The 17968-nt window shown below is 37.6% G+C and overlaps 1 protein-coding gene across 3 annotated transcripts in view; it reads left to right on the top strand.

Moving 5' to 3' along the window:
• Window positions 1–17968, top strand: part of SLC24A2 (solute carrier family 24 member 2) — a 112585-nt gene that overhangs the window by 78254 nt on the left and 16363 nt on the right. For all 3 annotated transcript variants that reach the window (XM_026866443.1, XM_026866445.1, XM_026866444.1), the window contains 2 exons: window positions 5098–5193; window positions 8325–8413. In XM_026866443.1, the coding sequence (XP_026722244.1) occupies window positions 5098–5193; window positions 8325–8413 (185 nt within the window). The remainder of the gene's footprint in view (window positions 1–5097; window positions 5194–8324; window positions 8414–17968) is intronic.

Raw genomic sequence — 17968 nt, forward strand, 5'->3', positions numbered from 1 at the left:
TGTGTATAAGAGACAGCCTGACTAGAGGGGAAAAGTGATAACTTGACTATTTCCCACTTTCTGTATCTGCTGTTGATACTCAAATATAGTGTACTATTCCGCAGCTGACTGTAGGAGACTCTTTGTTCCACCTGTGTCCCTGATGTTGGTAGATGCTGTTTTGCCCTGTAGCAGGCATGAGCTCATAAAGCAATCTTTCCACACCACCTTCCGTTGCCCGGATTCATCATCTGATTCACAGAGGTAGAACTGATGTAAGAAAAAATGTCTGAGAGGAGATTTTACTGGGCAAATAGTGCTGTCTGTGTTGTTTAAATACACCTTTCAAACACTTGAAATTACTTATTAACCCAGGCCATCCAGACATAGCTACTAAAGCAAAAAGTGTTGCAGTATGTCTCATCTCAGTCTTCATTACAATCAAGATGCGAAGAATCTCATTGTAGCTTCAGCATTGTGTATGTTAAAGGTTTTAATTTTTATGCTGGTGTTAAGCCTACCATTACAGAAGTAGTCACTACATTGTTAACCTTCTGATATTCATAAATACTCTATTGACAGTTAAATGCAGCAACTTGGGGGAAAATACCTATGCAAATATGATACATACAATATGTATATATATTAATACCGTGCCAATGCTAAAATGATACTGTTAATATTCAATGTCATCTCAGAAAGCACTCCTCATGAATAAGTAATCCAGGACCATACTGCACAATATCAAAAACCTTCCATAAGCAAAAATAAGAAATGAAGCCCTTTGTCTTTAGGAGTATCAACACTGTCAAGAGTCTATGATACAGTTTACCTTCTCAAATACAACTCTCATCATTGTTTTCACATGTGTTTCACAAAACAGGTAACGAATAGTGTATCCCAGAAGCTGTATTTAAATAAAAGTGTGCTATATTTTGTACTTTCTGTTTGGATTTTCAAAAGGATAATCGCTATCACTCTGCATCAGACTTATTTTTCGTTATCTGTTTTCTTCTTTCTCTTCCTTTTCTGACTGAGCTTTTTATACATTTTGTACAGAAAGTTAGACACAGGAATATGTAAACCCAGTTACAAATCCATGGATTTTTTTCTAATACATTAGATCCTTATCTCCAGGTCTTCAAATCCTGAGTGAAGATAGATAGCAGATCTTTCAGTCCTCGTGGAGAAGCACAAGCACAGCTATTCTTGCTTCGACATCAGAACAGAGACAAAAAGTAATGGTTAGATCACAATGCACAATCAGATATACCCTAATGGCCAGAGGGCCATTATGCTCCAGATATTGGAAACTGATCTCTATTGTTTTGTTTGTTCCTATTTGGCCTGAAAGGGACTTTAAATTAATGGCAGATTAATCAGGTCCAACTGGGAGAGAAAATAGACCCTAGCAGATGGGAAGAGACCCTCACAATAATCTTGTGCTGTCAAGTAACCTCCACCAACAGCCTACAACATGACATAACTGCATTTATTTTCATGTGATGCTTTTGTGAGATTTTAAAGCAGAAAGCATGTGAGGTGGATTTCTGGATTTGATCAGTTGTGACCCACTAGTTGTGTTCCACAACTGACCACGAGCAGGACTGATAGGAACAGTTCAGGCTGCTCAACCACCACAGATATGACATCTTAAGGCTCATGAAAGCTTGGCTATAGCTGCATAGATGTAGTAATTTGCATCTGATCAGAGACTGAAAACTAGACAAATGGTGAAGTCTTGAATTTTGTAATGAGTGAATTTCTGAAGATTAACTATTTTCCTATCAAATCAAAGGCTTTTCTGACCTATGGAATCTGTAATCTGCAATTTAGTTGTCATCAAAGGACTGGCTTTTTTAATATATTCTTGATCAGGAAGAGAATCTCTGCCAACTAATGCCAGCTGGAGTCACTTATGCAGATCAAGGTGTATGTATATTATATAACAATGATTTGTTTGCATATATTCAAATAAAACCAGTTTAGTTTTAAGCTACCTTCTTTGCTAATCACCTGGCCTTGATCTGTTTCTTGCACCCCATTATTTCTAAATTAAAATAAGATACAAAATCATTCCGAGTTCAGTGAATCCATGTTATTTGAGAAATTTCTATGACAATCTATCCTATTTTGGGTTCGTGGAATCAGGCATTTTCACTCACCTAAACTCTCATAGAATCAGATGGTGTGAAAATTACTCTTAGGTAGGCAAATCCTAGTACATAGGACTGTTACAGAGGAAACATAAGCTTCTACCTTCTCCAAGAAATAAGAACAGTAACATAAAATTCCTATGGATTGTTTTAGTAACCCTGCCTGAAGATGACAAAAAAGGCATGAGAGAAGATCTGTGTCTAAAATTAAACCTTTGGAGTTTTCTGTAAATTTGAATGACTTAGAAATAACCTGAGCTGGTCCTTCTTCCTGATGACTCTGTACTTCCCCTTTACTGAACAAGTTTTGATTTGTTTTGAAGGAGGAAAATGTCAGGGAAAAGGTGGGAGAAGGATAGCTCTGCTGTCTTTTCACATGTTCCTGTCTTCATGCAGACTACTACTACTGCTTTCCTCAGTTTCATGCTTTTGATAGTCAATATTATGTCTTTTAATCATTTCTTCACACAGTTTATTACCTGCACTGAGTGATTCAAATGGAAGGGAAAACGATGGATGTAAAAAAATGTAAGCTGAACCATGCATGTAGTGAGAAATAAAAATAAACCAAAATACAGTTTCCATTTCACATGTTGAGGTTAATTTCCATGACAATGACATAACTGTAGAACAGTCTCCTAAGTGAAGCAGTGTAGCTTTACTGTTAAAAGTCAGTGTAAGAAATTCTTCCTAAAGATGGGAGGCAACACTTGGGAATGTGAAAAAAAAAATCGAAGACAAGACCAATTAAACTTATCTAAACCAGTGTGAATCTCTGTGGAGGCATTTTCTTTTCAGTTCAATAATGGCTCAAATTTCTCTATTGAAAAAACCTAAACAATTTCAAACAATCTCAAACAAGAGACTAGAATGTCCTTATAGAATTCTACATGACTTTAACTTTATTGATTTAACCTTAGATTAAAAGGTCTTACACCATCCTGGAGTAGGTGGACACATGGATGGATCCACAGATATTTCTTAGACAATGTCTCAGTTGCATCATTTGCATTGCTTGCAAAGAAATGAATTTGTTTATTTGGGACATCACAAGCCAAATTCTCCAACATATGAATCGGAGTTGGAGTCTGAAACCTAAAGGAATCCTTTAGCAAACTGACATACACATTGTATGAAAATTATGCAGGCATGTTTCAGTATCTACACATGCTTCTGGATAAGCATTTTCTAAATGCCCCTAGTGTTTCACAGGAAGTTAGGAACAGACTTGACTCCTAATATTTCAGCTTAAAATATTGGAAATAATATTTGCATTTTTCCCTCTGTTTTTTTCTTTCTCTTATCTGATATCCCAATTCCCTTTCTCTCTCTCTCTCTTTCTTTAACTTTTTGTTTCTTCTTCCCCTTCTAACTGAAATATCTGCCACTGACCCTGTGCACTGAAATAATGAGATGGCTTACTATTTATGATTGTGTTCTATGCTTAGATTCTTTTCTGCAGGCAATTTAATTCTAGGTACCATGTGTCAAAAAGGATATTTGCAATATATTGTAAATAGCTATTTTTTTTCTTTTTTTGAGCATCATGTGTTTGTGAAAAGATAGGGGATGCTGAAAAGACAGTACTGCTATTTGTAGTATTTTTATTACTTTCCAAGTGATCTACTGTTAACAAATTAATTCCACTTTCCAGCAAATGATAGCTGCTAGTCACTGTGCATATGCTTCTTCACATACAAAAGTGTTGGTAAATAGGTTTGAAGCTTCTGATTGTGAGAAGGAAAGACAGGATTTGTTTCTTGAATAATGATTTATTCTTGAATAGCTTTTCTTTTAGCTTGGAAACAGTGACTGAGTTCATTTATATCCAACTGAGTTCATTCATGATTTCTAATGTTACTTCCCACTGTTAATCAATTATGTGATTCCACTGAAATATCTTTTGGTCTTAAGCCTGTGTTGTTTTTGCTGCAGGGACACCAACAGTTTTCAATTTATTTTTTTAACTGGAGATGAAGAATTAAAACAGTCATGGTCCCTGTATGTTAATAGCTTTCTTAATTAGAAGTGTACTTTCCTATAGCCACCAGTTATATTTTTAAAAATATTTTTAAAAGACTTAAAGAGCAATAAGGATAACAATAAAGAAAGGCAGATACATCAGCTTTCTACATGACATGGACTGTCATAAGCTGTCCAAAGAGTCCTTCCATAGAAAAATCAACCAAAGTAGAGGAAAGATTAATTTCACTTAACATTTGCCATGTTTGACATTGCCTAGTTTTAATGTGTCATCTGGACTCAGTCATCAGTAAAGAGTGACAGGACCTGGGATCTCTCTTAGGATGGGATGATTTGTTCTGGACACAGTCTAGATGATGAGATGCATGGTTAACATCATGGAAGATAAAAAATACCTGACAGTTTGAGAAGAAAATTTACCTTTGAAAAGCTGGTATGAAAATCACGTGTTCTGGAGAATTTTTCTTCCCCTTCTGAAGTATCTGTAGAAGCCACAGGCGCATAGCTGAGTGCAAAGTGACAAAGTTGACCACAATCACCATGACGGAATATATGGGTTCATCTGAAATTCTGTGTTGCTCTACCACTAATTGAGACCTGAAACTGTTTGTGTTTGTTTATAATATCTTTATTCATCTGTATTCATCTTCTGTTTAGGCCAAAATTCCACAGTAGCACTTTTATAGGTGAAAACTTACTGACTGCTTCTGAAGAAAATTAATAGTTTTTGTTTTCAATTTCTTGTTCAATTTGTTACTGAGTTTTCAGAATAAAAAAAAATAAAATTACATTTTTCTTTCCACTACAAATAATTTTTTAAAAGTATATATGGGAACATCAGATAGTCTTTAATAACGTTTGGTATTTCAGGAGGGATGAAAATGGATTATCAATACTGATTTATGAAGCCTAAGCTATGGCAAAAAAACTTTGTTTCTCAAAATGGCTTCATTTTAATAATGACAATTCTTTCTTCTAGGAAAGTTCAAGGAAAGGGCATCAATTCTGCATAAGATCGCCAAAAAGAAGTGCCAGGTGGAAGACAGTGAAAGGCAGAATGGAGCTGCTAATCATGGTGAGTGCAGCAGTACTATCACCTGTTCCTTAGGGCCTTTTTCACTGTTTAATTTTGCTTACAAATCCTTAGGGAGCAATTTCTCCTTCTACTTCATTTATGCTATCTTAGTAAAATATTCTGATTCCCTGTACAAAAGAATATGAAACTTATGGAAGAGACAGGACTTAAGTGCAAGAAGAAAAAGACAGTTAAGGCATCTAGAAAGCCTTCCAGAAGAGTTGAAAATAAAAAATCAGTGCTGATTTTGGATATATGTTGAAGTGACAGGAATAGAGACGAAACTTCCTTGCAGTTTATGTGTGAAAATTTATTTAATTTATTGAGCTGCTCTAGGGGAACATGTGTTTTCTGTGGTATCACTCTTGTCACAAAAAAAACAACCCAAAATCTTCATATTTAAGATTTGATCTGTCTATCTACTACTTGCTGAGAATCATTTAGGTCCATCTATGCTAACTGCAAAATTAGCTTACTATGGTTTTCCATTTGGGTTAAGAATTTGTATTTTAGTTTAAAAGTTCCTACACTAAAAGAAAATCTGTACTATGTCCTGTTCTCTCTACTTTACATTGGCATGATCCCTGCATTAGAAAACCAGATGCCAGTGTATTGATAAAAGCTGAATTGTTTCATTAGTTGACACTTTTTCTGACCTTGTGCTATGTTTAGATACTATTTGCTTCCAGAATCAAGCAGTTGGATGGGACAGTCTGTTAATAAGCCAAAATGCTGGCTGCAGGGTTAAGAGACAACACACATGCACTGAAATAATTGCAGATAGTCTGGCACTGCGTTGTGGCTGCGATTTCAGATTTTTAATTTAGGAGAATCTCAGGATAGCAGTAATGTAACTAGACAGCTGTATTTACTTTGGTGCACAAGAGCATAGCATAAGGCATCTTGAACTTGAGTTAGACATGTCATACGGCTATTCCCCATAACTTTATATTATCCAAGGGATTTTTGGCCATTGACATTTTTATCTAGGACATACTTAAAGAGATAATTACTGTTTAGAGAATTCCAAGATAATAAAAGTAAGAATCAATTTGAATAAATTTGCCATAAGAAACCAAAGGCATAATTTCATCCCTTTAATTCCTGTAAACGTTTAGCACAAGGACTATAGGAGGATTCTATTTTAAAGTTCATCCTCTGAGTTTGGATGTTACTAGATGATTAATTTAAACTTTTTCCCACATTGCTGCATGAGAAAGAGCATAATTACAGATTGGAAGTAACTTTACTAATTGCAGGGGTTAGTGTATTACAACAGTTATATCTTGTTGAATATATATATACTGAGAAAACGGGTGGAAGTGCTCACCAAGCCACTTTCAAGCATTTCTCAGCAGTCCTGGCTAACTGGGAAGGTCCCAGATGACTGGAAGTTAAGAGATGTGACACCTACATACAAGAAGGGCAGGAAGGAGTATCTGGGGAACTACAGGCTCGTCAACCTGACCTCAGTGCTAGGGAAAGTGATGAAGCAGACCATCACAGGGCACGTGCAGGACTGCCTGGTGATCAGGCCCTATCAGGATGGGTTTATGAAAGACAGGTCCTGCTTGACAAATCTCCTTCTATGACAAGCTGACCTGTTTAGTGGATGAGGGAAAGGCTGTGGACGTTGCCTGCCTAGATTTTAGTAAAGCCTTTGGCACTGTTTCCCACAGCATTGTCCTGGTGAAGCTGGCTGCTCATGGCTTGGATGCAGTATGCTCTTCACTGGGTAAAAAGCTGGCTGGATGGCTGGGCCCAAAGCGTTGTGGTGAATGGAGTTAAATCCACCCTGGAGGCTGGTCACAAGTGGTATTCCCCAGGGCTCACTACTGGGGCCAGTTCTGATTAATAACTCTATCAGTGATCTGAGCATGGGCACTGAGTGCACCCTCAGTAAGTGTGCAGACATCATCAAGTTGTGTGGGAGCGTTGATCTGCTTGAGGGTAGGAAGGTTCTATGAGGGATGTGGACAGGCCGGATCTATGGGCTGAGATTCAACAAGGCTGAATGCTGCGCCCTACACTTGAGCCACAACAACCCCACACAATGCTACGGGCTCAGGGAAGAGTGGCTGGAAAGCTGCACAGTGGAATGGATCTGGAGGAGGTGGTCAACAGCTGGCTGAATGAGCTGACAGTGTGACCAGGTGGCCAAGAAGGCCAACAGCATCCTGGCTTGTATGGATGGCCAGTGTGGCCAGCAGGGACAGGGAAGAGATTGTCCCGCTGTACTCAGCACCGGTGAGGCCACACCTCAAATACTGTGTTCAGTTTGGGGCCCTTGACTACGAGAAAGGCATTGAGGTGCTGGGGCACATCCAAAGAAGAGCAACGAAGCTGGTGAAGGATCTAGGGAAGAAGTCTTATGAGGAGCGGTTGAGGGAACTGGGGTTGTTTAGACCCGAGAAAAGAAGGCTCAACCACATGAAATGAGTTTGTAGCAAGGTGGATGTTGGTCTCTTCTCCCAAGTGACAAGAGATAGAACAAGAGGAAATGGCTTCACAGTGTGTCAGGGGAGGTTTACACTGGATATTAGGAAAAATTTCTTCACCAAAAGGGTTGCCAAGGTTTGGAACAGTCTACCCAGGGAAGTGGTTGTGTCACCATCCCTGCAGGTATGGTGTAGATGTAGCACTTAGGGACGTGGTTTAGTGGTGGACTTGACAGTACTAGGTTAACAGTTGGACTCTATGATCTTAAAGGTCTTTTCCAACCTATATGAAACTATGATTCTATAACCCCAGAACTGTAATTGCTACATGTTGCACTCTGTAATGTCTGGGGAGAATGCTATATGTCACTTTTTACCTTAAGTATTAGGCTCATTGAGTTTAGCATATTAAAAAACCCACTGAATATTGAATGAATATTTTTTTTTCTAGGACATGAGTAACATTAGAATAATTTCTTCAAATGCAAGCTCACCACTCATAAAAAAATTATTCAAAATATATACTTGCAAATGGAAGGTGGAATTTTGGTCTCTCTGTTAATGGCAGATCATGGTCTACCTTCATTATTTGATGATTTTCTCAGACTGAATATATGACAGCATTTTCACTAATAGATTTGTTTCTTAATGTTTTGTTGTTTTCCCACTCCTTATTTATGGATGATGCCACAGAAAAAAGTGCAAAAGTGGAAGTTGCAGTAACACCACCAAGTGATTCAGGACCAGTGCAGAATGGAGTCGCCCATAACGCTGAAGAAGAGGTTAATGGGTTTTTTATTCTTATTTTTATGTCTATATTGCATGCTTGATTGTGCTTTTCACTAGAAATATACATAAATAATAGCAGGAAGCTGTTAATATTAGTTGTTTACACTATATTTAATCTTCATTTACAACTGAACCCAGCATATGGTTGGTCATACTTGAAACCTCTTCTCTTGGTCTCCTGCCCTTCAGTGTAAGGTAAGATGGTAGTTTGGAATGTATTTTTTCAGGAAATGTGTTTTTACTTATCAGATAAGGTGTTTACAGCCCTGACTATAGCTGATGGAAATTGCTTGTCTGCTTATCATCACATTGCACAAAATGTCTTCTCTTAAGATGGTAGTCTGTCATGTACTTCATGGGATAGTTAAAAGAAGTTATAAAAGAGGAGCTGTACACAAACTTCTCCAACCTGCCTTCTGTTACCTTGAGACAAACAGCAAATTAAGCTGAATGAGATATAGTATCCTAGTGTTGCATATGGTTAACATCTGCAAAAAAAGTAATTATACACTTAAATGTATTTATTTTAACATACACCTTTTACAGATAATAAGTAACTGCATACGTGTGTCTAACTTGCACAATGGCTACTGAAATAGCTATACAGCTGAACTAGCTTATTTCTTAAGTAATTTATAATTCTTAAGAGTAGCTGACTGCAAAATTTGGCCCTGCCAGACCCTATTTAATGTTTTGGTTTATTTTTGTTTGTTTGTTTGTTTGTTTGTTTGTTTAATTTTATTAATATCAGCTCCATACCAAGTAGGCAAACAAGTGGAAAAATGCTGGTGAATTGATTTTGCTGAATTTGACACTGCTCTTTTAGACTGAGACAGCAAAACCTGTGTAGACAGAGAAAGTCTGTTAAAAGTAATACTTGATACATAAGCATTTATAATGGTTTTATTTCTGCAGTTTACTTCTTAGGCTTCTCCTTAGGCTATAGTGACACAAGAAAGGTATTGCAAGAGCTGACTGAGCAGTGATCTATACCACAGCATGAACTTCCTCTTATTAAAAGTGGGATGAGCTGTGTTGCATTTACATACAGCAAAATCATGTAAAAATAGCAATGACCATGTTTTGTTTTGAATCATCCCATGTTTAGGTTCTGATATTTTAGTTGCTTTCACTTAACATTTAACAAAATTGTTAGTCCAAGTCAAAGATCATCTTGCCTTCTTCATGACTTGAGCAATATCACTGTAGGTGAAATTCTTTTCTTGAAAGGTTCTGCAAACCACAGGAAAAATTAAAATTGGTGTACAAGTGTGTTTATGTCTGCTGGATGCTTCCTAAACACAATTATTCCTTACAAGGAGCATAATCTATACTGAAACATACTTATGACAGGGAGAGGTTATCCAACTTTTTACGCAAGACTGGGAAAAAAACTGCAAGGTGTAGAAGGACGAGTCTTTGGGCAAAGATTCTGTTTTGTTCACACAGCTGGAGGTGGAAAAATGACATGATTTGGGCCAGCTGGTGTGTTAGTGCACCAAATATTGGCAGATAGCTTCAGTTCTTCACTGCAGATAATTTTGGTTGCTGGGAATAGAAACTGAGAATTAGCATCAAGAATCTAAAAGAGATGCTTAGTTTTTGATATTCTGAATGATCAGTAGTGATAATGAGATTCTCGTGGAAAGGCAAGCATAGTAGAATATTAAATTACCTTTTCTGTCACTCTAAGTTGTTCAGACTGTCATGTCACTTAAAGATAGTTGTCAGCCCAATAAAAAATTTCTCTTATGTAAGTGAGATGAGTGAAATATATGTAAAATAAAATCTCAGCATTGCACTCCAATACTCAACATTTTAAGGTAAGGAAAGCAATTTTCAGATCCATTTGAATGCTGTTCTCAGAGTTCAACCTCACCACTGCAGTAAAATATGTCTTTGGATTACTTTTTAACTTCAGGAAAAAAAATAAAATCCAAAGCAGAGTGACTTTTAGACTTCTGTTCTCAAAGGTCAGTAAGAGTGATATACCTCATGTAACCTGTTAGGGTGTACGTGAATCAGTCTGTGGGATATATGAAAACTCTGATAGACTCTAATAGACTTCAGTAGCTTAAAAAAAAACTGGTCTTGCTTTGTAAGATTTTTTTTCCACTAAGATTGTTCAGTCAAAACAGTGAAGGAAAACCAATATTAATCACATCTCACAGCAATGTCCATGTGCTATTGGTTTGCACTGTAGTGAAGCAGTTTCTAAGCTTGTTCGGAAATCTGCAAGGTCAGGCAGTTTCATCATTCAAGACAATGGTTTCAATTTCAAGCAACTGTAGGGTAAGGAGGGAAAATTATTGCAAGAGTACATTACACAGCAATGTCTTCTCAGCTCCCTTTAGATATTTTAAACTTTCAGTGAGGTGGGGTTTGGAACTTTTATGTTAATTTCAGCAAATATTAGGACATTCTGAAAAACTATTGTGCTGTATCAGAGGTGAGATACATTATTGAACCTTACCCAGATGACAAGATGGAACAAGCAGAGAGATCTGTAACTGATGGAGCAGATTTGGCTCTATCAATCTGAAAGAAAGTATTTTGGGTGTCTGCTGTCAGAATAAAAAATAGCAATCTCCTAATAACTTTTTGAGATGGCTCATGCCATGTTCCTCCCCAGTGGCCTTTCTAATTTTGTCTTCTTTCAGTGATAATCTGACAGCTGCTGATATCTCAGGCTTCTTCAGTTATTGATACACTGAAACCTACTTTGTAATTTAAAAGAATATATTGGAATTTTTGAGAAGTTGTAATAAAAATAGTTTACTCATCCATGTAACAAATAAAGAGGTCTCTGTGATACTTGGGACCTTACTTCACTGTGAGATTCTCTGCCAACTCTGTACTGTACAGGGACCCTTCCTCAACGTATTGCCTAGCTTTTTGTGCACAGTTTCCTGATACACCTTCCCAAGCTGTGGCATCATGCTGAAGCTAAAACTGGGCTATTGAGTTTCCTTCTGCTTTGTATATTGACCTCATGAACACCATTACTCCTGATTTATGGAAGTGTAGGCAACAACAGAATCACACATACAGCATTCACATGACGTTTGATGAAGATCAGAATTTGAGGAAAGGAAATTGATCTTTTCCCTCTTAAGCCTTCTTTCTAGCTTTTCCAAACTTTATGCAGACACTAGGAAATAGTAACTCTTCAAAGAAAATAGTATCAGTTCTAAGAGCAGCTCTATTCAGGGAAATAATCCTGAAGGCGCAGGATAGTATGCTAGACAGTCCTCATCAATAGTTTCTCCTTCTCTTTCAAAAACTCATTAAAGCTGAGCAACAAGAACAAACTCATTACAGCTAAGCCTTGACCTACAAATACTCTTGAAAATGTTCTTTTTGTGAACAAATGTTCTCCATTTTACACTGAGAACATAATTTGCTTTTATTCCATGAGTAGAATTCAGTCTGGCAGCTTGAATCTTTGATGTTTTTTCCTTGCTCTAATGAACAAGGAAGTGGTGTAATATCAGAATCTGGAAATAGAGTATAAAATTACTTCTCTCCAGTTTTCCACTTTTATATGTCCAAAGATACAGTTTTTGATCCACAAGTGGTGTTTAGAAAATCTCTTAAGAACTCTTATTAGAGTCCCAGTGATGATCATTTAGAACCAAGAAAATTAAAGACACTGTCCATCTTAAGGAACCAAGCTGCAAATACATCTTTGGGGAAAAAAAAAAAAAAAAAAGGTGTACTGAAATGTACTGAAAACTATGGGCTGGGAAATGGGTGTATTCACATAGAAGGTCATCAAGTATTCCTAAAACATGTTTGCAGTGAGGATACAGAATATGTGAATAGGGATCTAATTCTTTCTCCTCCATTGCTAAGTTCCACTGTGGTCTTCGTGTTTTTCCCTCTTGCAAAACAAGCATAAACATATTTGTGGATTTTCCTTACTTTTCACTGGTACAGATGATGCTGCCTGGGTCTAAATCCCTAGACACAAGCATTTTAGTAATATGAAGTTCTGTATTAGAATTATCTGAAAGTACATTAAAATTTGAATGTTCCACTAGCACAAAGAGAATATGCAAATAAATCCATCCTACTTATAAACCCCCTATTCTTTTAAAAGTATGATTTGACCAAAGAACCCTTGTGAAAGGAAGGTCTCAGACTAAGACTCAAGAAAAGGGGGAAAAAAAAATGCTTTTATATTGTATTTTAATTTTCACATATTTGTAAATTAAACTTCTCTTTAAAAAAACATAATACTCCAGATGCCATGATTTAGTTTTCCTTATACCTCTCCTGGTTTGTTTAGGGGATTTTTTGTCATCTTTATATTTTTTCCAGGATTATTCTTTCATCCTTTCATTCTTTTTTAAATTTCACAAGGCTGAAATGCTATACAAGACAGTCAATATCTTGTCAAGACTAATGTAATGTCAAGGCTGTCAGTTAATGAATGACTTTCACAAGGTTTCATGAACTAGGTGTATTATACTTTATTTCCTTTTTTTTTTTTTTTTCTTTCCAAAGTCCACTGTGTTGCTTCTCCCTTTTCCCCAGGCCTTTAACTCCATTCTTCTTACTCCACTATCCTCCAGGGAACCTCAGCTGTCCTATTGCTAGCCAAAGCCCTTGAGCAACAAGATAAACTCTGTCCTGATGCTGCTTGCAGAATTTCAAAAAGGCTTTCCAGAAAATGTCCCCAGCAACCTAGTCATTTGTCCCAGACAGTAAAACTCATATAATCCTGCTCCTACTGTAAGCAGCAGCAGATCTCCTACACTTTGATAAAATCAGGATCCTCAGCTGTGAAGGACAGATAGCTGTGGTCTCCTTCCCAGTCCCTAACCAGGGCAGCAGGGAACAATACCTCCTCCAACCATACAGTCTATAAGATGTTCTTGTTTCATTTGCAGCCAGAAATTGCCTTCCCTCCTGATGGATATTGCATCTTCCTCAGGGATTTTGTTCTACTTACTGCATTCTGTCTCTTAACCTTTAGTATGTTGCCACAAAGGAGAAGACTGTTATATAAAACTTCAGAGAGTGGTACTAAGTATGTATGAGAAAATGAAAGAGGACTGAAAGGATGCTGACTATCTCATTAAATGTTTTATAGGGTGCCCTTCAGAGAAATGATCCTTCTGAGAAGTCCAGTTGTCTCCCCTCTTCTCCCCCCTGCCACCTTCTTAACAGGCATTTGATTAAGTGTGTTCAGTCATAGTCGTTTTAACCTGTGGCTTTCCTAAAAATAGCTTCCAGTCTGAAGATAACACCTTTTCCTCCCACCTACACACACACACACACACATGCACATGCACGCATGCACACATACACATGCGCACACTTTTACCTGTTTCCATGGAAACCCCACTGGAAAATGTTTACATGCCAACCATGTCAGAGATGACTTTTCCATAAAAATATAAGACAACTTATATGTCGTAGGAAAATGCCACAAACGCTTTATTGTTTTCACTGGATCTAATCTGCTTACCTCAGCAACAGTGTGGTAAAGCATATTTTGTCTTCCACACCACAGAGTAGCAGCACAGTGTGCTGCTTTTTAGGACAGAGGCCCTGGTGGGAACAGATATCCCCTGCCCTGGAGTACTTACTCCATTTGCATCAAATTAGCATTAGGTGAATCTGAGTAGCGTTGTGTTCTCTGTCTCAGGCTATGATTCTGGACTATATTAATCATTTCTATTTCATAGAGAGAGTAGATATTAGAGCAGCCTTTGTTGTAAGGCCATGATATATCCCATCATCCCTGGTATTTGTTTGATCATTAAAAATACATTTTCCAAAGCCCAAACATTTTTTTCAGTCTAAGGTAAATGCCTGCATCTTCTTTGCTGGTATAGCTCTTTGTAACCTAATGAGAATGACATTGTCATCAAAAGGGATCGATCTTTATTTTCCCAAGGCTACGGAGTTGCCTATTCCACATTTTTTTCTGCTGTATACCAGCTTGACTTACTTGAAAACTAGGATAGTGAAAAATATTGTGAAGACAACGGCTTATTCTTTGGGTGTATCTCCATTACACCATAGTTTTACTTCTGGTGGACTGACTGCCGTTTTGACTGTTACATTCTGAGTGTTTCCTTTCAAATTCGCAAACAATGCTGGCAGTAACATTGGTGTAAAAAAACTGCATATGAGCTCCAGGAGCTGTGCTTTCAGGTATTTGTGCAAGAGCCCGATAGGACACAAGCAAAAATAACAGAATATGGAGTAAATACCTACCTTGCTCCTTCCTATAGCTCCACTCAAAAGGTAGCTCTATTCAGTGAGTTCACAGTGCAGAGAGGATTAATACAAATTAGCTGCCCTAAGGAGAGCATCCATATATACATAATGTATTCTGAAATCTCAGGGGTTTAATTTTACTCTCTCCTTGAATGTTACTTGAGTATTCTTGAGGAAGGATGTTGTTTTCTGTCTTAGTTTCCCCATAGAAATTGCATGCTACTGTACTAACTTACTATCTCACCTTGTTTCATGTATTTTTTTTCCAAATGATAAGTAGGAGAAGAAAAATGAGCGATTCACATTATAGACAAGAAACAGAAAGCAGAGACTTGAGGCTGTTCACAATAGGGCTTTCGTCCTCTGACTTTCTAGTGAAATAAATTATTGTGAGATTTGCTATTCTAAAGAAAAGAATCAATCTCAGTTCTGAAAATCAGTACTTACCTGAGACAGGTAACATTTTGAGACATCATTATTTTTTCTTGATTCAATCGTTATGAAAAGTTAGGTTGTACATAGCTCTTCACAAAAAAAAAAAAAAAAAAAAAAAAAAAGGCTCAGCAGTCTTTTGCAACACTATCAGGCAAAGAAAGAAATTGCCTTTTTATAGGTGGTACAATATCTATACTTTAGCATAAGCAAACTGAACTGCAGATAATTTCTGTCTGCAGATTCCTTTCTTCTGTAGTCTTAATTCTGTATAGTTAAATGATATCTGAAGTCAGAATACATAAGAAATGTACAAGCATGAGAATTTATAGCTCAACTCTTCAGATTAGTTGGTTTAACAGAATAATCCAGAATATAATATTTATAATTCATATGTTATAGCTGTTATACAATACAGACTAGTTGGTAAATAATATCAGATTTGGTATTTCAGATGAGTTTGAGGTGGTTCATTGTACTTGTTTCCCATTTTGTCCTACTGTCAGGAAAAAGTATAAAAATGCAAATTGACGTTGCACCAGAAAAGCAGTTTTTTCCTAAAATATTATGAGCATAAGCATCCACAGAGACAATGATTTTCTGATGTTTACTAGAAGCAGTGACTAGATTGTGACTTTGGCAGATGGAGTTTGCTATGAACTGTTGTTTATTAAACAAAATAGTTATTGATGAAATGTCACCGTATGTTGGTATTGTTTATATAATGTGAAACATATTCCCTCTGGAAAAATTTTCTTGGGAGGTTGGGAAGACTTGTCTTGAGCAAAGCAGTAAGAAATTCTTCTATGGGATTACAGACAAGTATCAGTTAGATATTCTTAGATGAAGAATTTGTGAAAGTTGAAGTATTCAGAGATTTTGTAGCTTTTTCATTGTTTGTAATGAGTTATGTAGAAGAAAGATGTTACAGATGTATAAAAGAGAATATGGAGCAAAACAACACATGTAATCTCATTTCCTGAGAACAGGGAACCATAACTATATTTTTTGTAGTTTAAAGGTGTACATAGTTAACACTGGTAGAATATGCAAAGGGAAACTTTTTCTATTAGAGAATTAATTTTATTATCATTATTGATTAATATGCCTAAGGTACCATGTCCATCCCTTCTAGGCATGGATATTCAGCACTGCAAATGTATATGAAACAAAAAGACAGTCCTAAGCACAAGTAAGAAAAAATGAGGATACAATAAATAAAGAGTAGAAAGAATTATGACAGCTAATGAGAATTTCATAGAAATGCATTAATGACTATTATGAATATGAAGATCTAATGCAGGTTATGTCTAAAACATTAATGACTGGTTAAAGTATCAGGAACACAAGTAGCGTTCTCTTTGATCCTTCCAGTTGCAGGGAATGATGAGGGAAGAATCAGTTCTCCAGTCTGCTCCATGATGTGTTGAGTACACTGGAGCACATTTGAAGTGTCCCTGTACTAAGGCACACAGCACTGTAGACGTCTCAGTTGAGGCAGGGGATGGAGATCCACATGGCAGCAAAGATATAAGGGTTGTTGATGTGTTAGAAACCATGGAAGTGGCTGAGAACAGTAACATAGGAATTAGGGCTTCTCCCCCCAGAAAAGGTGGCAGGATCAAAATAGCCCCACTGAAGCGCATCTACACCAATGCACACAGCATGGAAAACAAACATGAAGGAGTTGAAAGCCATTGCGCAGCTGGAAAACTATGATGTAATTGCAATCACATAAACATGATGGGATGACTTACACAACTGGAACGCTGTGATGGATGGCTATAAACCCTTTAGAAGGCATAGGCAAAGAAGGAGAGGCAGTGGGGTAGCCCTGTACGTTAGGGAGTGTTTCGACTCTCTAGAGGTCGACAGTGGTGATGAAGAGGTTGAGTATTTATGGGTAAGAATCAGGGAAAAGACCAAGGCAAATATCATGGTGTGAGTGTTACAGACAACCCAGCCAGGGTGTAGAGACAGATGTAATACTCTATAAACAGCTGGGAGAATCTCACAATCACTACCCTTTGTTCTCCTTGGCGACTTCAACTTACCAGATGTCTGCTGGAAATACAGTGCAGCAAAAAGGAAACAGTCTGGAAGGCTCCTGGAGTGTGTGGAAGATAACTTCCTGACACAGTGAGTGAGCCAGCTAGGGAACATACCCCACTGGACCTGCTGTTTGTGAACAGAGAAGGACTTGTGGGTGATGTGATGGCTGGAGGCTGTCTTGGGCGTGGCAATCATGAAATGAGCGTTTTCAATTCCTGGAGAAGTAAGGAGAGCGATCAGCTGAACTGCTGCCTTGGACTTCTGAAGGGCAGACTTTGACCTGTTTAGGGGCTTGGTTGACAGTGTCACTTGGGAGGCAATTCTGAAGGGCAAAGGGGACCAGGAAGGTTGGACATTCTTCAAAGAGGAATGTTAAAGGCACAGGAGCAGGCTGTCCCAATGAGCTGAAAGATGAGCCTGGCTGAACAGAGAGCTTTGGCTGGAACTCAAGGGAAAAAAAAGTTTATGACCTTTGGAAGAAGGGGCAGGCCACTCAGAAGGACTACAGGGAAGTCATGAGAGTAAGAAGGAAATTAGAAGGGCAAAAGTCCAACTAGAACTTAGTTTGGCTACAGTAGTAAAAGACAAGAAGACATGTTTCTATAAATACACTGACCACAAAAGGAGGGCTAAGGAGTTTCTCCATTCCTTAGTGGCTGCAGGGAGAAACACAGTGACAAAGGGTGAGGAAAAGGCTGAGGTACTTAAAAGTCTTCCTTACCTCAGTCTTTAACAGTAAGATGAGTTGTTCTCAGGAAACACAGACCCCTGAGCTGGAAGAAAGGAACAGGGAGCAGAATGAAGCCCCCATAATCCAAGGGGAAATGGTT

The sequence above is a fragment of the Athene cunicularia genome, assembly GCF_003259725.1.
Source record: "Athene cunicularia isolate RWA chromosome Z unlocalized genomic scaffold, athCun1 chrZ_part2, whole genome shotgun sequence".
NCBI lineage: Eukaryota > Metazoa > Chordata > Aves > Strigiformes > Strigidae > Athene > Athene cunicularia.